The sequence below is a fragment of the Alosa sapidissima genome, chromosome 1 (assembly GCF_018492685.1).
Source record: "Alosa sapidissima isolate fAloSap1 chromosome 1, fAloSap1.pri, whole genome shotgun sequence".
NCBI classification, from domain to species: domain Eukaryota; kingdom Metazoa; phylum Chordata; class Actinopteri; order Clupeiformes; family Clupeidae; genus Alosa; species Alosa sapidissima.
The window spans coordinates 9338231-9360034 of NC_055957.1; the positions used below are offsets into that span (position 1 = coordinate 9338231).

Here is a 21804-nt window from a genome sequence, read left to right on the forward strand (position 1 = left end):
AGCACGTGATAGGATTTCTGCACATCGTGAGTAGTCCACGCCTCTCTAGCAACTGTCAGTCAAGTGACGCAAAAGCTTCTGCAGGTGCTAAAGTGGGGATTGTATCTGAGCTACATCAGGGGGAAAATATCTAAAACCGTAAGCTATGTCTCTTATTTGACATCTCAAGCAATGCATTCATAAGTCATGTGTTGGTCTGAGCGTTACAGCATCATATGTAATCATGTAAGATATTTCAAGTTCAATAAAGGAGAGTAACCTTCATTTGACATAGGATGCTGTACTACATAGCACTACAGATTTACTCCTTAGAAGCTAGATGTAGCTAAGTCAAGGGAGGCTAGTATCTGGATAGCGTAACGTTACCGTTAAGCTAAAGCAATTCAGGCAACGTGTCCCACATATTTTGCTAAATGTTTCTTGGTGAAAATGCAAAGGGCGTATGTGGACATAACTGTGGTAGTCTAGTTCTACTCTGTTACGTTATCGCTTGATTGGGATTTATTCTATGTAGAATTGACGATTAACGTTAACGTTGTCGTTACAGCTACGTTAACGTTAGCTATCTAACTAACAAGTTAAATCCTCTGTAGCTCCTACTCTAGCCAGCTAACGTTAACTTGCCTGTCTTTGACATTATCTCTTCTTAATTATTGAATCAATAAATTGGTACAGTTAACGTTAAAGTACAAAACAAACAAGTATACATCTCATTAAAGCTAATTTTGAGGGATGACGTTTATCACGTTGTATGGCTTGTCTTACGTCAACATAACGTTAACGTTATACTCACCCGGTGGTCTTAACATTTCTTAAAAGTGGCCAGGTGGTAGTTCTAATATTTTGACGGACGCTCATCAGTGTTTAGATGACTGGAATCATTAAATACTAAATGTCTGTTGTTTGACAGCTAACGTTATCTAGATAATGTTGGCAGTTGGCTGCGATGAAAATTGTCAGTAACATTAACGTTAGCTGATGGCTAGAACTACCTAACATTACCTAGTATCTAACTTAACGTTATCCCTCCTCCGACTGCCCCAGATAACGTTAACGTTAGTTAACAGCGAGTAGTACGATTGTCTGAGCAGCTTGATGCTTGGAAACTAACATAACCGTTATGCATGGTCGAAGCCATCTTGCCAGAGAAGTTGGGTAGCGATATCTGAATGACTGGAAATATGCTAACGTACAAATCCTAACCTATAGCTGACGTTAGCTAAGTGTCTTAGGGGCCGTGCACATGAAGCTCTAGTTAGCTAAGCCAGTGTTTCTGCCTGTTTTCGTAGTCGAACGATTTTCTTGACCATTTCTTCACAACGCATATCTTAGTTAAAGGGATGCTGTTGTTACGGAACCTTTCAGTGGCTTCTGTCCCTGTTCTTAAAGCTACTGTTAACTAACAGCAATATTTTCCAATGTCTTTTATTCTTCTAAGCATTTTATGTACGACGTTTAATGATTATCAAGTTCATCCAACACTGTTCCACTGGCTACTGACCTAGAGTCCTTGTTTACTTATCCAACCAACCAGTAGGAGTAGTGTGTTGTCGGCATGCCCTGCTGTTTTCTTATACTATACTACTTCTGTCTGGTTCCCGGCTCGGATTAGATTAGATTCAACTTTGTCATTGTGCAGAGGCTATAAGTACAAAGACAACGAAATGCAGTTTGTTTCTAACCAGAAGTGCAATATGATATACAAAGTATTGACAGGACAGGATTTAATAGTGCGGTGTAGACAGTAGTATATAGTTGGTTTACAAAAGGTGGTCTCCGGGGGAGAGGGGGCTGTTGATGGGCAAAAGTCCGCACATTGTCCACCTCCTTGTTGTCCCTGTCAAGGTTGCCATTGCAGCAGATGGCTGCATAGAAAACTGCACTTGCAACAACAGACAGATGGAACATATATACATAATTGCACACATTAAAAGACCTAAGCTCAAGATGTAGAGTCTGTTCTGTCCCTTCCTGTAGACGGCCTCAGAGTTGCTCTTCCAGTCCAGTTTGTTATTCAGGTGAACCCACTGGTATTTGTAGTTGTCCAACACCTGCACCTCCTTCCCACTGATGGAAATTGTGGTCAGATTAGTACTTTTCCTCCTAAAGTCTGCAACCACCTCTTCCGTATTGGTTACATATACCATAAGGATGTGCTTCCTGTACCATGCCATAAACTGGCCCACCACTGCTCAGGCTAAGGGTAAATAGGTGCGGTATAACAGTGTTTCTCAAAGTGTGGTCCGGGGACCACTGGTGGTCTGCAAGCTATCCCAAGTGGTCCGCAAGCAGACGTGGTAAGATATACAGTAATATAGATGAGTGGTTTGCAATATTGAACCAACTTGTATGTAAATCCAAACAGTTCTGCAACACTGTCTATGTAAGATATGCCAGTTTAAATCATATGAGTCCTCTGACACAATAACCAAAGTGCAAAGACAATAATCAAGGTGGTTCAGTGAGTAGGCCTATTGTGTAGGCTAATAGTAGGCTTTTTTTTTTTTTTTTAGCTAGGTGGTCCGTGCATTTCTTTTTTATTCGTTAACTGGTCCTTCGTTTGAAAAAGTTTGAGAAACCCTGCGGTAGAATACCGTAGAGTTGACCAGTGCAGACCATCAGGACCCTGGAGCTGATGCCATTCAGACCTGCAGTTTTGTTCTTGTGCATTCATTCTTCATCTGGTTTTTGGAAACAGACCAGAGGATGGGGGTGTACTGTAGGGGGTGGCTCAGTGTCTTTTGGTGTGGGGGGAGGTGTTGACGGAGGTTTCTGGAGTGTTGAATTCTGATCTGCTAGTATTTCATCTGTAGGAAACAGCAGCATAGTGTTGTACAGAATGGACATTCTGGTTTGCCATATTACTTCTGTATAACACTGAACTGTGGTAAAATAATACATTTCTAAGCTTTCTTTGAGAACCATTTCTGTTGCTTGTTTAAAGATGTATTTGAAGGTTCTATATCTGAATAAAAATGAACCTCTTGTTAATGTCCTCATTATACCCTTTCAAAGATGGCCTCAGCTACAGATGCACGCTATGGACAGAAGGAGTCTGCTGACCAAAACTTTGACTACATGTTCAAAATCCTGATCATTGGCAACAGTAGTGTTGGCAAAACCAGCTTCCTGTTCCGCTACGCAGACGACTCTTTCACCCCTGCCTTTGTAAGCACTGTAGGAATTGACTTCAAGGTGAAAACAATCTACAGGAATGACAAGAGAATAAAACTTCAAATTTGGGTGAGTATCTGTCTCTGTGTTTTGCCTAAGATATACTGCACAATACACACTGCCGTCTGGCACAATAAATATCTGAAGACTGAGGAATAAAACATTGGATTTGTCTTTTGCGGGGTGATTGTGTGAGACGTCATGAAACCTGTTATGACATAGCACACCCATTAGTTTGATAGTCTCCAAGCAGTGTTACTGAGTTGTTGACCTTGTGTGTTGAAGGACACGGCTGGTCAGGAACGGTACAGGACCATCACCACCGCGTACTACAGGGGAGCCATGGGCTTCATCCTCATGTATGACATCACCAATGAGGAGTCCTTCAATGCTGTGCAGGACTGGTATGAATACCAATGATTGGATGATGGCCTTTAGTGCCACCACTCAAATGTGACACTTGCTTACTGTTAGGTCAATAGTATCCCTGCCAGCGAGGGTAGCCATTAGCCATTTGATTGTATACTCCATGCTGTAGTGTTAATTGGCTACGATAGAATTTTCTGCACAATGACCAAGGGATTGCTTTTATGGAGAGCTTGTTTACCAAAGGGAGAGGTCACACTTTACTTGGATAGTCTGCCCACATATGCAGACAATATTAACAAACTATCTGTTGACATTCTGTTAAGTTTCTGGTTATGATGAAGGCCAGGGGTTGGATTTGGTTAAGGTGGTGTTCAGTCATTGTTCTACAACAAGTCTCCGTGGGTGGACTATCCGAGTAAAGTGTTTCTGAGGGAGGCAACTCATTGAATGCCAAGCTGTTTTCAGCTTTGTCCTAGAGTGTCAGCAATCTAGACCATTGTTGATGATGATTTTTGTACAGACACAGCATATTCTGTGTTATAGCTATGAACACATACAATGGCTCGTTTAAAAGGTGAGACTTTAAGCTCTTGGTGGGTGCAAACCGTGTATTTCTACACGCCTCTGTTCCTGAGAAATCCCAAGCTAAACAGTGGCTAGTTTTCATCAAAATCGCTGTTTTTTTTTCTAGAAATGGAGATATAACGTCTTTCATGAAATATGAAGTGTTGCCTGTTACTTACCCACGAAATATACGGTGATAGACCCACGAAAATGGCCTGGTTTTGACCTGACGTGCATGCGTCACTGATTCGACCCAAAGCGGCAACCGAGTTATGATAAAATGTCCAGATTGTGCGTTTTCATGAGTTTTCGGTCGTCATATATTTAATTTCCATTCATGACAGAGTTCCCAAAATCACATATAAGGTGTGTTAGAGTGTCTAGTTTCGTAATTTAAAAAAAAAGCTAAAAACGTAATATTACGTTTTTGGCACTCAACGCATGGGAAGGAAAAACATAATATTACGTTTTTGGCACTTAATGAGTTAAAGTTGCAGATGTAAGAACAGATTTTATAAAGGGGGAAAAAAAGACTCCAGACCTCAATTACTCAGTTCATGCTACTTTTGGCTGTCTCTGCAGGTCAACCCAGATCAAGACCTACTCTTGGGACAATGCTCAGGTCCTGCTGGTGGGGAACAAGTGTGACATGGAGGACGAGAGGATCGTGGCTGGAGAGAGGGGCAGGCAGCTGGCAGAACAGCTAGGTGAGATGGACACATGTTCTTAGGCTGAGGTCGGCCTTTTGATGTTGAGAGAGGTACTACTGCATGTAATTCTTCTTTCTGTTGGAATGAGCTTCCTGAATGTCATTGGGGGTGCTCCTGTATAATTTTATGTGTTGAACCGTTCCTTGGCTGTCTTTCCTTCAGGCTTTGAGTTCTTTGAGACCAGTGCCAAGGACAACATCAATGTCAAGCAGACTTTTGAGCGCCTGGTTGATGTCATCTGCGACAAGATGTCGGAGAGCCTCGATGGCAACGACCCCGCGGTCGCAGGGGTCAAGCAAGGCCCAAGTCTCACCGAACAGCCTCAGCGCAGCCATTCGGACTGCGCCTGCTGAAAATGCCCCACCACCACCATCTCCAACTAGTCCCCCCCACCCCCCAATCTGATACCTGAAGACCAGGCCTGTGCTGGAAATGTGGGTTTGGAGGGGCTGGGTAAGGTTCAGCCCCAGTATCCCCTAGGTGTTCTACATACATGGAAACTTGTCTGTCTTTTTTATTTATTTATTTTTGGAAACTGGAATTTGAAAGCTTAGTAGCGTGCCCGGGAGTAGAGAGTGCAGGTCTGTGTATGTAGCCAACCAGATGCCAGAACTACATACTCCTCCTCCATGAGAGATCAGACACTCTTGCAGATCCACAGGTGTTAATCAGTTTCTCTGTTTTCTCTGTCTTGGCCTTGGGCCATGGAGTTACACGTTACCAGAGCAATTTTTTAAACTGCTGTGCGCCCTCTTCTCCCTATTTTTTTTTTTTTTTTTGTTTGTTTTTTTAACCTACTTCTTTAGTAAGGCAAAAAATATTGAAAAGTTTATCTGTAAAGTAGAGGAGTTTATATAAATGTGCAAAATGAAGTAGATGAAGAGATGAAGAAAAATATTATTGATACAGTATGGAAAGGCCACTGAAAAATAAGCATACACTGAGAAGAGATGGGTTTAATGTGTTACACGTGTGTGTGTGTGAGAGAATGCTGCACGACTTTAGAGTTAATTTGTTTACTCTTGCTTTTTTTTATGTGAATAATTATCCAAAGCTTTTACTGACCCACACCTCTGTCTGCCCCTGTAGTGGAGCTTTCTGTGCTGTTAGGATGTATCATGTGGCACTTGAGGATCATGGATGAGTCCATATTCTCCAGGCGTACACAAAGACCCAGAGGGCGTGCAGACTACGTTTTGATGCACAGCTGCCAAAGGTCCCCGTCTGTATGTGTGTAGTTCCCTTACCCATGTCTGTTTGTATGGAAATCGTGTCAGGGTTTTATTTGTTCATGTCAGCGCTGGAAACTTGACTAATTGCTCGCTGAGCTTCATCAGGTGAAATGGAAGCTTCTGAGCATAGGGACACTAAACAGATGAGAATATCACTTGTGGCATACAAAAGCTATCCGTATATTTTTATGTACAGTATTTCTACACTCTATTTATTTAAGTATTTATTTATTTATGTATTTATTGATATTCATATTTATTTGTATGCATTTATTTTCACTGTGTAAAGTTGCACTCATGTTTTAAAAAACGACAGTGGGCGTGTTCTTACAGTTGTGAAAGGACTTTAAGGACATCTGATCCTTTGTGGCTGCAACTTTCTAGAATTCTGTGCACTCTTACAACAAATGTGTTGAAAACAACAACTTCTTTTAACACATCTGTGTGTTCAGATAGGAACAACGCAGTTTGTGTTGTTTTCTATTTTTTTAATTTGTTACACAATATGTGTTGAAAATAACACAACTTACGTTGAAAACACATTGTTTTAAGAGTGTGGATTCCCCAAACTGAACAGAACAAAAAATAACACCATGTTAAACATTTAAAGGCAAACTCTGAAACAAAGCAAAGCAAGTGAGTCACTGTCATCATTCCATTTTCCTCTCCATTCCAAAGACAAGCTGGTTTCACCTGGTGACAAAAATGTTATGACCAAAAATAGTTAGGTCCCAGGGATCAAATGCTACCAAATGGGCAAAATGTCTCATTGGGTTCTTCTTCATAATCCTGTCTTTGGCCACCGTAAATGTATGCTGGTGCGTGAGATGCTTGCTCAAACTGCCAAGAGTGTCCGTTGCTCATCACGTTAGGTCTGTGTTAGTGTATTGGTGGTGTATTTTGACAGCTGTAGACATGCCTTGCCCTAGTTCCCTGAAGTTTGACTATGCCGTCTTCCTTTCTGTAAATAATGCGTTGTCTGGGGGGTGAAGTTGTTGTATGTGTGAAATGTGCTGTAATGTATCTTCAGGTTTCTGGAAGGAAGAAATAAAAGAAGAAAACAATATCACATGGGTAAGATGACTGTTGCTGAAGTAACTATTACACTGTTGAAGAACATCCTTATTTAATTAAAAAAAACAAAAAACAATGTGGTTGTTGGCCCACTGACAAAGAACACTGGTTTAATTAAATTAAATAAAACATAAAATGTTATTATTTTTTATCGAATTGGACAAGACGCCACACAGAAGGTCCTCACTGCAGCAATGACAGAGACAGTTGTTTATCATGATGTTTGTCAAATTTTTATTGTAGCAAGATGACTATGACACAACCACACAAAATCAATGAAGTACAAAATCTGCAAAGAATGCATGGCTTCTCTCATACTTTATCTTTAGCTGTGTTGACTGAATAGATATATTTGGGCGAGGTTGGGTAATTCCGATATCATAAACTCGCAAAACACCCATGTCCATGTCATGAGTGTCACGCAACACTACAGCTCTATAGGTTTCTAGTATGTAGAGGACGTATGCCAGTGTGATAGTACTCTCATGAACATCAAAACATTCCCAAAGATAAAATGTATAAAAACAAATGTGCTGTACTATACACGCTCCACTACTACACTCGAAGGAGAAAGAGGAAAGAGTTTTAATCCTCGCCAGATGGGCTCCCAGAGTGAAGGCAACACTTTAAGCACCTTAGATAGCCTGGGTGGCCTTCAGTGGCTTAATAGATGTCACTGATATAGCCATGGCAGAGCCTGTTCATTGGCATTTAGACTTTTCATTGATGGGCCCTCCATAGGCTTCTCCCTGACTTAGACTTGGTTGGGACTATCTCTGGACAGCAAGTCCTTTTGACATTGACTGGCTCGGCTATACACACTGCTGCTCAAAAGTTTGGAATCACTTAGACATTTTGATTCCACTCGATTGTAGACAGAATATCAGCTGACTGCTTTTTCCCTACGTCTTTCTTGCTCTGTTTGGAGCTAGACTTTGAGACACTCCTCTTTTTGGAGGAAACTGGCCTAAATCAACAGTAATAGCCACCTTTCTTCAAGATGATATCCTGTACAAATTTCCCACTTTACCAGCAACGAAGCACACCACCAGACCATCACATTTCCTCCACCATGCTTGGAACATGCCTCCAGCATTGGTCTGTGTCTTAAGAATGTTCTTCTATGTAGTCTGAACACCTTTTGTCTGTTCATTACACCCCCCGTCTTACTCTATTGACTCTGTTCTTTTGCCCATAATCTTATTCACTGCAAAAACTGATATCCAACCAAGTGTTGATCTTATATTAACATCAAAAAATAGTTTGTATTGTATGAAGTACAAAGATACTTATTTGAAGTCAAATCATTTTATGTCAAAGTAAAGTAAGTCAAAATACAAAATACAATCCCTGACTGCGCCTTTAACACAACATTACTGACCCAAAGTGCTTTACAAATAATAAAATAACAATAATAAATAATAATAATAATACAATACAAAATGCATATGTCGATTACAAACAGCAATAATCATACTAATTTGTTATTATTACTAATTTGCTTTATGCAGGCTTAACAACTTTTAAAAAAACTGTTTACTATTAATTTTAATTATGGGTATATTTTGTAAGTTCCTTGGACAAAAGCATTTGCTAAATTCCATAAGCATAAAATAACAAATTGAGATCAGCAACATAGTGTGCCATTGGAATCAGGACAGATAGGTGCTCATTATGGGCCTATACGCTAATGTATATTGCATTCAAAATCAGCCATTTCATGCTACACTAATTATTTACACATTGACAACATCTACACTGTATTTCCAATTGATTTACAGTTTAATGGCCAAAAAGGTAGTTTTTACTTTGAAAACACAGATTTTTAAATGACCCAAAATTGTGATCCATATACATCTGGTATGTTTTAGCAAAGGAAGACTTGGGAAAACATTATTTTGAGAATTGATGTTATATTTTGAATGGTGGAATTCCTATATTTACTTTGATTGGCAGTAGAGTTAGGATTAGTATTTCTTTCTATACTTTCCCAAAGAAAGATAGAAAAGGGGACGGTGTGGCCCAAGTGCCACGTGCTCATGGAGACCCTGGTTGGAGTCCGACCAATTTCCCCATCCCACCCCATCTCTCTCTCTCCCACTTGCTTCCGGTCACTCTCTTCACTAACGGATTAAAGGTGAAAAAAAAAAACTAAAAATATATATTTAAAAAAAAAAGAAAGAAAGAAAAAAGAAACATAAATGTAATACAATATATAACACACAATATTACAATAACACAATATTTTGAACAGAGAAGCCAAGGCATTGGCTTTTTCTCAATTTCCTATACATACAGTAGTGGTCATCAGTGTCCCTGTCCCCACTGCTGAGGGCTCCTTGTGGATGTATAGTGCTCATAATGTATGGATTTACCTAACGGAGTTAGGGACAAACCAATCTCTAAAATACAGGTTTCACTGGTTTCATTTTATTAGAATGGGCTATGTGTATCTGATAGGATATCAGAAAAGCATTTCCGAAATTCCAGACACTACACATGAGTTTGAAAATGGGAACTTTCAGGTATTCAGGACATATGGATATTTTGATGCTTGTGAGTTTTTTGGCCAGTGGATGGCGCAAATGATTTCTAGAATTATTAGCCCATGCAGGCACCGGGACCAGGGAGATGACCGTGTTATTGTGCCATATGGTTATTATCCTAATGTACTGTACATCACCTCAGCTGATAACCTCAGATGCATAAGCGACATCAGAAACACAATATCTCAGTTGGTTATTATAAAGTTATTTACCACAGTATGGTCTTGAAACTGCCATAGTCTGAGCTGGACAAAGTATGACGAGTGGGTCTGTTTTCTACAATGAGAGCCATTATAGTCATAATAAGGCTCTAGAGCCATAAGTTGTCTATACAGCATTAATAGGGGGGCCTTGTCTGAAGATACAGGCTTTCTTTTCCACCATTAGTGTGTCCATTATGTGAGCTAATGCAGTCAAATTCAGGGTTGATGCGTTTTCCTTCAAAGTAATTGGCAGTGCCTACGTGATGAACCTTTTTTTTTCTCATCAATGTCCAGTGTCTTGTGTCACTCACAGAAGCCTCCCTAAATGCAATAGGGTGTCATTATGTCACGTTACTGCTATCCACATCCACCAGCACAGGCAGACGATAGCAAGCCAGTGACTTTGTTCTTGCCTCCGTCTGTTGCTACTGATACAAACATTGCAGACAGGGCATCCTCGGAGATTTGCTTGCAGTCTTAAGTGTTTGTGTGTGTGTCAACACATTAAACAGGCATCCTCACAAAATGGAATTTATGAGTTTCTGTATTAGGGCCTAAGTGGGTGTGCAGATTATATTTTAGGAGACTGTTGCACATGTAATGTTTGGACGCAGGCCTGGCCAAACAATAAAAGATAATAAAACTGATGTCATTATTAGCATGAAGTGGTACTAGGGGAAGAAGTGGAACTGTACTCCTGCATGCGGGTAAGCTCAGCACTGATGTGGAGGTAGAAGTGAGAACACTCTTTCATTCCCACAGTCCTGTTAAGAGGCGTTTGAGAAAAACTTGGTATGTAATAACATAGAATAAACACCAGAAAACTCCAGGGAAGAGAGCATACACCAACATTAATTACATGTGAAAACATTATCTTAGTGGACAGAGAATTTGGACATATGATTTGTGTTCCTATGGGACGACCATTGCAGATTTCAAAGGAGTGTGCCGACTTTGGGAGGTTTGACTTTTGTTTAGAGTGCTGGTCAGTGAGGTCTCTCAGGAAGTGATTTAGATAGTATGAGTGGTAGCGTAGTGGTTAAAGACCTGGGCTAGCATGTAGTAGCCAGAAAAGTTGTGGGTTTGATTTCCGGCTTCCACCGTTGTGCCCTTGAGCAATGCCCTTAACCCTGAGTTGCTCCAGGGACAATGGTCCTTGTAATGTAATACATATGTAAGTTGCTTTGGATTCAAAGTGTCTGCTAAAATAAATAAATATCAATGAGGAGGCTGAACATCTCTCACACTTTGTGAAGACCATTGAGCACAAGCACTTGGGATCTGATTAACCTTAAACACTGTTTAGTTATGTTATGTTTAATGCATAGCTATTCAGATGTTAGTTCTCAATAAGCCTAATTGTCAGTTGAGACTTGCAGATAATAATTGTTCATTTGGTCAAAACACTAAGGGCTCAGATTTAAATGAAGGGTAAAGTGCAGAATATAAACTCTACAACTAATTTAATAACTATGTAAAATCTATTTGCTAACTCAAATACCATGAGCACAATCGCAAGTGCAAACATTGGTAGGTCAGCTCAATGCTCTGCAGCTCCCACACACGCTATAGCTTTAGTTTCGGCAGGAGACACTTGGCTGCTCATTGGCTGACTTTGCACTTTGCCCGTTATTTAAATTTGGCCCTTAGTTTGTATTGTAGTCTGAGTTGGACATATGCGCATGTGATGGTTTCTTGGTGGTATACTGTATGTAATGAAGTACATATACTGTAGGTTATTGAAAAGGTTACTATTTTAGATGAGGATAAATGTAAATAAAAATGTAAATGTAAAAATAAACAAATTATTGTGGGTTAACCTTAATTGCTCTCCCTTCCACACCCTTAGCCTTAATAGTTCACAGCTACCCTGTGGTGCTGACTACTTTCTGTATTACAGTAAACTATCTATCTATCTATCAACAGTCCATATGAAACCAAAGCACGACATCTGTGCTCTGGATGGCACAATATTGTGTGAACAAATAATCTCATGCAGTATGCAGTGGTTTACTGTACTTGAGTAACCTCTTCAAAATCATGCAGAACAGCATGCACTTCTATTTACACAACTAGACACCATCCTCTATTAGAATAGCTATCAGTAAGGGGACCATGTGTGTGTGTGTGCATGTGTGTGTGAGAGAGAGAGAGAGATAGAGGAGGTGGGGGCTCTGCTCGTTGTCTGGCGGCAGGCCTAAGTGATGACTTCAGGGCAGATTGCAGAGTAGGCCTACATCCATCCAAATCAAACACTTGGCGAGGTTAACATGGTCGCTTTAGCCATTATGCACAAAGAGTTTAGCCTTTTATAGGCTATATGTTCAAAGGGAACTTTTAGTGAGAGTAAGCACTCCGTCGTGACACAATGGACAAGAGCATGGCTTCAATAGCAAAGTGCCCCAATAAGTGGCTCAGCAGAGTCAGGATTTATATCAGAACACTTTAGGCTAAGGGTTATTTAATCATTTTATATGTTTAGATTACTCTTCAAGCTGATATCTGATGATGTCGTTAGCTCAAAGAACCATTTGCCTTACAGAGTCCTGCCATTTTCAGCAATGCCCTTTTCAAATCATGTTGTATTGACATTTGGAAGACCAAAAATGAACCAAAACCTTCTCAATCTATCTCTCAGAGAGGCAAGGGAGGGGTCTCAATGCTGGCCTCAAATCAAAGCATCGCTACAGAGTCAGTGGTCTCTCTTATCGATCAAATGGAAAATGACTAAAAATAAGCGCAGGCTATCTCAATTCCATCCTATTCCTGTGGCTTGCGGTGAAAGAGGCATGTTTGTGCACTTGAGAACAGTAAAAAATAAGTAAATAAATAAATGTTGGGCTGCGTGTGAATGTGAGCTGGGTCTCAGCGGGAGGCTGGTAGTGTGTGTCCTGCTGGTCAGGTTGGGGGTCCGTCTTGCTCCACTCTGTCCGGGGGTCTACACCATGGGAAGGGCTACGCTGAGGTCTGGAGCGCTGCCCGAGAGGCTGTTTCAGACTGGAGGACGCTGAGAGGGGGCATACTGTACGTGTGTGTATTCCTTTGCCCCCACAGTTTAGCTACCTGTGGTCATCAGATTTATGTAACATCATAAAATCTGCACATTTGGGGTCTGGGAGACAGATTATCACCATTTGTTCTGTATCAAAGCAGAACAACAGTTTTAGCTGTAGTCCATAATAGACCCAGTTTCTGTATATCATTCTTAGGTGACAGCAACAAGCCTTGCATTCACTGGTGTCTGTGTGAATGTAGGAATGAAATACAGATTGGTTTTCCCTGCCAAGTTTAGCCAAACTCTGAAAAAGGTGTTAGTCAGATCTAAAGTGCAACAAATGGCCGTAATAACGTTCCAGCCTTGGCAAGTTGCAGGCATCACTATCAACACACACCCAGAGGGCAACATTACCTTTTTGCCAAGAGATCATTCAATTACAGTTCTGCTGAGACAAGTGTGTGAGAGTAATGTGGTTAGTGTGAAACATTGCTCCCGCTCACTCTTCCGTTTAGTACCCCATGAACCTATGTGTAGCAACAGTTATTGTTTGAGTAAATATTGAACATGAAATGTATACCATATAGTCCACATTTGGGGCAATGCTGAGCGATAAGTGTTCAGAACGTAAGCATACATTCATATGAGTTGAATAGGGACATTTCATTGGACGATGGGCTTATTGTGCTTGACGTCCTTTATGACTCCCTTCTCTCATTCTCTTATTCACATGTGTCTCTTGGGACCTGCAAAAAGGCACTCTTGCCTACAGTTGTTTATTTTTGCTCTGACACTGCTAACTCCTCCTGTGATTTACAATAGCTGGAATTAAAGGCTGAAATCTCCCACGGCCGGATATGCCTCTTTCATACAAAACTCCCCATGTACAGGGAAGTGGAGTTGATATAAATAGGATGTTGGATTTTATGCTAGATAACATAATTACTGGACAATGGGGAATGAAAAATGTCCCAAGTGTGAAGAACAAATGTTATATTAGCAGCAAAGCTTGCAAACAGATTGATCAAACTACATTTTTATTTGGCACATTATGTACAGTTAATTGTGGGATGATTGATATCTTCCTCCATTTATTTATATTAAAACAGCAATATGCAACAATTTGTCACTTTTGGAAATAAGCAACTAGTATCACCTCAAAATTAATTTTGATAGTATATGGTAATGAGCAGAGACATGCAGTATACAATTCTTTAGTTCAGGTTGAATCACCACACTGAAATACAGTATAACAAAAGCTCTCACATCATCAGAAGCTGTATGCTGAAAGACACATGTTTACCAGTGTCAGCTGTGCTTGTGCTGTGGGTGGGTTGTGTGTATGGAGTTTTGCATACGCCATGGATATAGAACTCCTTAGTGCTGCTTTAGCTTCCACAGAGTGCCGACCAGCAAAGCTCTTCCAATAGCACAGCTGCTTGGCACATGATGTCTTTGCCCTCTTGCTCCTTGCTCTTTAAACAACACATCAGCAATACAAATATACTGTCTCGGAAGATGAAAGGAAAGTGCTTTCTTGTCTCATTAAGAGAATTAATATATATATACGGGCATCCACATATTAAAGCTATCAGAAAATAAGTAGGCTACTTATGTTGCTCTGTATGCAGAGAGGTTAGAGGCCAGGGCTGGCTGACTAAGACTAAATTAATGCTGTTGTGTACTTGTAGAATTTCTGCTAGAATACATCTCATGACATCTCTCATGTTCTCACAGGACATGCCAGGACTGTTTGCTTCCTGCACCAAGAAGCACTCACTGAGTCATAGGGGACAGGCAAGTCTTCCCAGACCGTCTGCCTGGGATCCTAAAGTGGCAGTGGCTGGCATGTTTACCAGAAATGCCATGTTTTTGTTGCTAACATAATAAACTGAGTCATCTATTGCACCAGACAACGTCAAGCACAGGGAACAAAATCCGTGTCACACAACTGGATCGCGTCATCCCTTCACACAGCAGTATTATAGACTCACTAGTGAAATGTTTACTAGCCCTTCAGACATCAGCTGATGTACAACTGAGCTACTTCTGGTATATGTCCACTTGCATGGTATAATATGGGAAACAAGGCCAGTGAACAGGAAACAGGCCTTTACTAAATGATGTCCAGTAACTCTAACTTTCCTGGTACTCATGTTCCTTGTTATCTCTATGAAGTTACATAAAACGTTCATATACAATAGCATAAAATCAGATAAATAATAATAAATCATAACTACACTAAGTAATTCCACATTTTGCATCAAAATAGTCATATTTATCATGTCTACTATATGACTAATTATTATTTCCTTTAGGAAACAACTTTAGGAAACAACTGGGGAACATTGGTCTTCCAAGACAGAGTTGTCCAATCTTCCTTAATGTCTGCTCCCTAAAGGGTAACATTCTCATTGAGACTTTTTCTCACTCTCTCATCCTCTGTTTGCAATCTCCCTCTCCCTCATATCCTCTCCTCATGCTCTCTCTCTCTCTCTCTCTCTCTCTCTCCCACTCTGTCCCCATGCTCCCTGGCTTTCCGTTTCTATCGCTCTGTCTCTCTCACCACCCCCCCCAGTAGATTTGGCCAATCACCTCAGTCCTCAGCCCCCTCCGTGGGGCCTCATGCTTATAAGAGCTGTATGATGAGGGCTTGTAGCCAAGAGGATGCAGTTGTACAACAGAGCTGGCAGATATGCACTTCACTGTGTACCAGTTAAGTTAAGTTCAAGTACATTAGTCAAACATCATTGATACTGAATACTAGCAGGGATTTAAGGCGTATTTTGAACTGAAGGCAAAGTTGACACTGAATTTGGTATCACTTGATTCGTGGGAACTACTCAGAAAATGGGAGGACATATAATCTGAATCAAGTAAATAATGTCTGTGTTTGGTACCTGCTTGGTTTGGGCTGAACAATCTCTGTGCATATACTGCTTATTTGGGCTTGCTTGTCACAGCATTCAGCATTTGTGAACGGTGTCTCTCTGTACAGTTTTTAAGGTAAGGACTCCCAGTGCTTTCTTGATGGAATGTCGAGACTGTTTTTGTGACTTTGAATGTTTTGTCAGTTTTACTTGAATGTGGATTCTGACAACTGCTTCAAAACTGTAATTTCCTTAGGGTGTTATTCATTTCAAAACAATTGACAAGGAAAAAGTCTGGACAGATATCTGACAATGTGATTTATTTACTAAGTCAACAACTTTATGTGCCTTTTGATTTTTAAGAACAGATATGAATTAATTAGATTAAGTCAGTGAACCTGTTTCTCCGGAAATAACTGTCCAGCAGATTTATGGCAGTTGTAGTCAATGTTGTGATATGGCTGGCTTGGGTTTTTGGTTAAAATCATTATGGTAGAGGAGACTCGTTGTTTTAGGTCAATAATCTGAGCGACTGCACCAAAATCCGCCTCTTCTCAGCACTACCGTGACTGCAGCCTTGAGTGTGCACTTTGTCTGGGAGAGTCTCAGTGAGACTTTAACCTGACCTGAGAGTAATATCCTTCAAAAAGGCTTTGGTCCTGTTCAATCGAGTCACTATGAATGATGTAGTACCACATGAAGTGACTAAGAATTATATTAGAGATCTATGGTCATTTAATTCTAAACAAGCTTTGGCTGTCAAGCTTTAGCTAAACATATGAATTGATCTTCAAAACAACCTTGCAGTCTCTGGAGCCTGAAGCAAGACAAGTAGAATATCTTCTGATTCTGAAGCAAGCAATATGGGATTGGTTACATGTGCAATCTGTCCTTGATTGATATTTGTCTTCTATAATAATAATAATAATAATAATAATAATAATAATAATAATAAAGCTTTATTTGTATAGCACCTTTCATACACAGAATGCAGCTCAAAGTGCTTTACATTTGAAGCATGTAACACAATCCGACATTTCTGACATTTGTAGTTTCAGATCTGCAGCATGATTATTTGTCTTCCTCACAGGAAGCCTATTCCTAAGTCTTACTGGTCCAAGGGTCTGCACCCAAGATGGAGAACTCTACAAAGAGAGAAAACTCAAACGAACTAACACTCGATTGCAACATGACAGGCACTCACGACTTCATTTCTACATTCATCCCTGTCGTGTACAGCTGTAACTTTGTCATTGGCATCGTGGGCAACAGCATGGTGGTGGCGGTCATCCACTACTACATGAAGATGAAGACAGTGGCCAACATATTTGTGCTGAACCTGGCCGTGTCTGACCTCACGTTCCTCATCACTCTGCCCATGTGGGCCACCGTCACGGCCATGGGCTACCACTGGCCATTTGGCAGCTTCGTGTGCAAGGCCACGGCCGCGCTGGTCCTCTTCAACCTCTACACCAGCGTTTTCTTCCTCACGGCGCTCAGTATCGACCGCTACCTGGCCATCGTGCGGCCGGTGGAGTCGCGCCGCTACCGCACGGTGCGCTACGCCCGGCTCACCTGCATCCTGGTGTGGACGGTGTCGCTGCTGCTCAGCCTCCCCACCGCCTTCACGCGCAGCACCGTGCACATCCGGGGCAACAACATCACCGTCTGCGCCATCCGCGGCGACGAGTCCAACCGCTTGCTGGTGCCACTCAGCCTGATGAAGGGCGTCCTGGGCTTCCTCGTGCCGCTCGGAGTCATCCTCACCTGCTACTGCCTGATCGGACGGGCGCTGCAGGGGCCGAAGGTCAGCATCCAGGGGAGCAACCGTTGCCATAGCGACGAGGTGCTGCATATGCTGGCGGCGGCCGTGATGGCCTTCTTCCTGTGCTGGGGTCCCCACCAGGTCTTCAACCTGCTGTACCTGCTGGTGCAAATGGAAGTGATCAGCGACTGCCGCAAGCTGGACGTCATCGACACGGCCATGCCGTTCACCGTCTGTATTGCCTTCTTCAACACCTGCGTCAACCCCATCCTGTACGGCTTCGTGGGGAAGAACTTCCGCTGGAGCCTGCTGAGGCTGCTGAGGTGCGCCCAGGCCATGCCGGTGTCCTCCCAGTCCCACCCCAGCCTGTCCACCAAGATGAGCACCCTGTCATACCGCGGCTCCAACAGCCTGCTCCTCACAGCTGCCAAAACATCCTCTCTGTCTCGAAGTGAGCACTGCGTGGAGAAGAAATAACAGGCTGAAGGGAAAACAAGCACCATGCTGTGCCAAAGCAGAGCCCACCACTTGAAAAACAATGTTGTTGCTTCAAATATCTCACACTGTTGTTTTGGTGCACTAAAAGATTGTTTTAACTAAGGGACATTTAAAGACTGCAGAAAGAGACAGATGTGCATATTATGTATTTAAGATATGTTTTACTAGTAAAACAAGGCACTGAAAATATTTGTGTATGATGAGTCTGAATATCTTATGTTCAGATGTTTAAAAATACTCTTGAAGTTCCTTCTGTGATTGTGAACTATTACACAATCTTTTCTCTTGATTTGATTTTGAAGAGAAAAAGTTAACTGACAAAATGACCAAGTAAGCTGAAGAAAATGAATTAAATTATTCCATCATCATGCTACAACTTACTCTGCAATACTGCAAAGTATTTATGGCATTGATTATTAATGAATGATATTGCTGCAAGTCTGTGCTTTGTAATTCAACATAATTCAGATGGAGTCAACAAACAAAATTAAGCATTTATTGTCAGGGTTGTTTCATGTTGCCTAGAGCTTTTAAAATCATTGAGTTCAGTAGGGTATTCCAAGTACGTGGTTTAGTGATAAACCTGGGTAAGTTAACTCAGTAAGGGGTAAACCTCCTAATAGAAGAGCTGTATGGCTTCATTCTCCTAACAAAACAATGCCATAGGGCTCTTGTTGTAGGAGGTTTACCGTTTACTCTGAGTTAACTTACCCAGGTTTGTCACTAAACCACGTACTTGGAATACCCCCCAGCTCTGTCAGATTAACTAACTCTGTATATGTTGACAGACAGTCAAGTGATTATATTTGAGGTTGAACCACAATGCTCATGTTACCCCACAATGAGTTCATATTGTTTTTGTGTCATCCATCCAATCTCTTCATCCACTAGACATACCATCACAAACATTTACTTTCTAAAACATCCATAAGAGAACAAACAAAATTCAAACCAGTCAGCCTATACTTCCACCCCCAACTTACCTTGGCCAATTCAGTTCATGATGAGAATTAATTTTGTGTTTTAGTAAAGGCATTTATAGATTGGACTGTTGTCAGATGTTACTGATTAAGTCAATTTGATGTGTTGTGATCCACTGTGACCAAGTGATTGCTGTGTGCTTTGAATCTTTGATGGACTGTTTCAAACTTTAAAACTAAATTACAGTCCAATTATAAAAAAAATGAAATTTCAATTAATCAAACCTGATTGTGATAAAAAGATTATATTATATTAGATTCAACTTTATTGTCATTTAGCAGAGTACAGGTAGAGCCAATGAAATGCAGTAATAACCAAGATGTAAAATGTAATAACCAAGGTGAAGTGTGGTAATAAATGTTATATTCTCAAATGTCTATATTTGTTTCAAAACATTCAGAAATGTGTCAAAATAATAATACCCATTTGGCTTGACAACACTAAAATGGTATGCAGATGAGCTGCCTATACAACCCACTGAAGTGAAAGTGAATTAACTCAGTGGTGTTGCATTTTTGTGACAAAGTCATTGTCATAATCATCAAATTCGATTTATATAGCACTTTTTAAACAACATAAGTTAAGCCAAAGTGCTTTACAATTAAACAAGTGATTTACAACAAAACAAAATAATAGGCTACATGAGAAAATATATATAAAAAGAATTAATAGTGCAAGTTAATAATGATTAAATGAAAAAGAGATTTCTATTTGATATATTATAATATATTTATCACATTTTCAAAGTTTTTTTTTTAACCTTAATATAACAGCTTCAAAAAAAAAAAAATACTGTCAGTCAACATGGCTCTTCAGAAATTATCTAGCCGGTTTGTAAATAAATCCACATAGGATTGGAGCTGTGCCTTGGCCTCAGTGTCCTCTTTCATGAGGAAATTGGCTCCAGTCAAGTAGGGAAATTTGGTCTCTGCATTTATCCCAATCCGTGAATTAGTGAAACACACTCAGCACACAGACAGCGAGGTGAAGCACAGACTAATCTCGACGAAGTGAGCTGCCTGCTACAGCGGAGAGCAGTGAGGGGTTAGGTGCTTTGCTCAAGGGCACTTCAGCCGTTCCTACTGGTCGGGGTTCGAACCGGCAACCCTCCGGTTACACGTCCAAAGTGCTAACCAGTAGGCCACGGCTGCCCCATCTAGCCACAGGGTGTTTTAATAGCCTCCTTTCTTCAAGATCCTTTTTTATCAGGCACAAATCTCCTACTTTACCACCACCAAAGTACCCCCTACACACCCCTGTATCATATACATGTATAGAGATAATGATTCTGGACAAAATTTGGTTGTTTCCATTTTCCTTTTTTCCTTGTTTCCTTTTATTTGGACAATAATTATGCATGTGGAAAAGGCAACGCCAAAGCCATTTCCCAGCTTGTGATTACAAGTGCTTGTTTTGGAATATTGTTGATTGTTACTATTTCCCCCACTCCCACTCCTCTCTCTAAGCTTAATTTTTTAGATCTTCAGTTTCTTCACCTTTTCATTCATCTTCTGATACACATGCTCAACTCATGTAAAGAAAGAAGGTCAGCTGTATAGGCTATTGCTTGCTAAACTTTAGCTATAATAAATTGCTAAACTTTTAATAATTTACTAGTAGTTAAAATTAATAGAAAATCTCCTTTGAGGACCTAATAAACACTCACGTGAAACCGAAGATGGTTTGCTTTCATCTGTGGGGCCACCAGAGATGGTAAAAGATACACTTTCCACTCAAGTATATTTGTGTAAAAAAAGACTGTAGTAAAAATATAAGTTCTGATTTGACTTCTTTACTCAAGTAAAAATAACAAAGTAAAGGTCCTGAAATGTACTTACAGTATAAAAGTAAAAAGTGTCCTAACCATTTTAAAGTACGGAAGCCGAGATGATGAAGGCCAATATGGCCGCAACGCGTAGGCCCATGTGCTTTTAACCAGTTCTTGCCATGATGAATTAAAGGCTTTTTATACTTTTTCCTTCACACCTCAGAGTGCCTCTGCAAACTCTTTTTTCTATGGAGGGTAGCATTTCTGGCATTTGTCCAAAATCTAGATGGACTCATCATTGGCAACATTTCACTGTTAGGTGCAGATCAGTTTTATCACCGCTAGGGGGCAGTTTACTATGCCATCAGAAAGAAGACATTTGCATAGACTGTTTCACTGTTTGACACTGAACGTTAGGCTATCGGGGGGCGCCAAACAAAAAGTGTAAGAATGGTGTAGGCTAAGGTTCATGGTCAGGGGTAGTGGTAAAATAAGAGGTATAAATTCTATGATTAAGGTATAAGGTGGACTGCGCCATGCGGTATCGGATTTTTTTCAGAACATTGATGATGGAGGTTAGGCTATTGTCCAATGTTCATAACAATAACCGGTGGTTGATGAGCCTAGGCCTATACATTGTGAATGTAGATAATACAGTATGATTTTTAAATGTTAGAAGTTGCAATTGGTGAATTTACTCTTTTGAGAGGATAAACTCGAATAAGAGGTAGATAAACTCTATTTCTGAAATTTCAGAGTTGGGCTAACTGCGTTTAGCCTCCACTAGGCCTACTGTGGTCAGCCATCCATTGGCTTTAAATTGCACGCACAGATGCAACATTGACCAATTAGATGGACAAAGTGCAACCCAGTTAAATAATAAGCGTAAGACCAAGGAATCTGTTGACATAGTCTGTTCAAAACTACTAACCAATCAATTTCACAGCCTACAGGGCTTCCCGCACCCTGTGTTAGGCTAAAAGTAGTAGAATCTTTCCCAAATCTTGTCAAAGTTGTTTGGTGTACGGTGGCCATTAGGAAGTTAGGACATCTTT

General features: G+C 40.7%; 2 protein-coding genes across 3 annotated transcripts; both read left to right on the plus strand.

Annotated features, from left to right (window-relative positions):
* The first annotated feature begins 39 nt into the window (after positions 1 to 39).
* On the plus strand, positions 40 to 7232 carry rab3aa (RAB3A, member RAS oncogene family, a). The gene is made up of 5 exons (XM_042084703.1): positions 40 to 138; positions 3016 to 3243; positions 3460 to 3578; positions 4690 to 4814; positions 4980 to 7232. The coding sequence occupies exons 2-5, from the start codon at positions 3016 to 3018 to the stop codon at positions 5168 to 5170; spliced, it is 663 nt and encodes a 220-aa protein (XP_041940637.1). The 5' UTR covers positions 40 to 138; the 3' UTR covers positions 5171 to 7232.
* Positions 7233 to 15547: 8315 nt separating this feature from the next.
* Positions 15548 to 18600, plus strand: agtr1a (angiotensin II receptor, type 1a). Of its 2 annotated transcripts, none has more exons than XM_042098279.1 (2): positions 15548 to 15873; positions 16790 to 18600. In XM_042098279.1, the coding sequence occupies exon 2, from the start codon at positions 16873 to 16875 to the stop codon at positions 17977 to 17979; it is 1107 nt and encodes a 368-aa protein (XP_041954213.1). In that variant the 5' UTR covers positions 15548 to 15873; positions 16790 to 16872; the 3' UTR covers positions 17980 to 18600. The 2 variants fall into 2 exon arrangements, with proteins under 2 accessions (XP_041954213.1, XP_041954212.1); XM_042098278.1 differs by having other exon boundaries at positions 16828 to 18600.
* The last annotated feature ends 3204 nt before the right edge of the window (positions 18601 to 21804 follow it).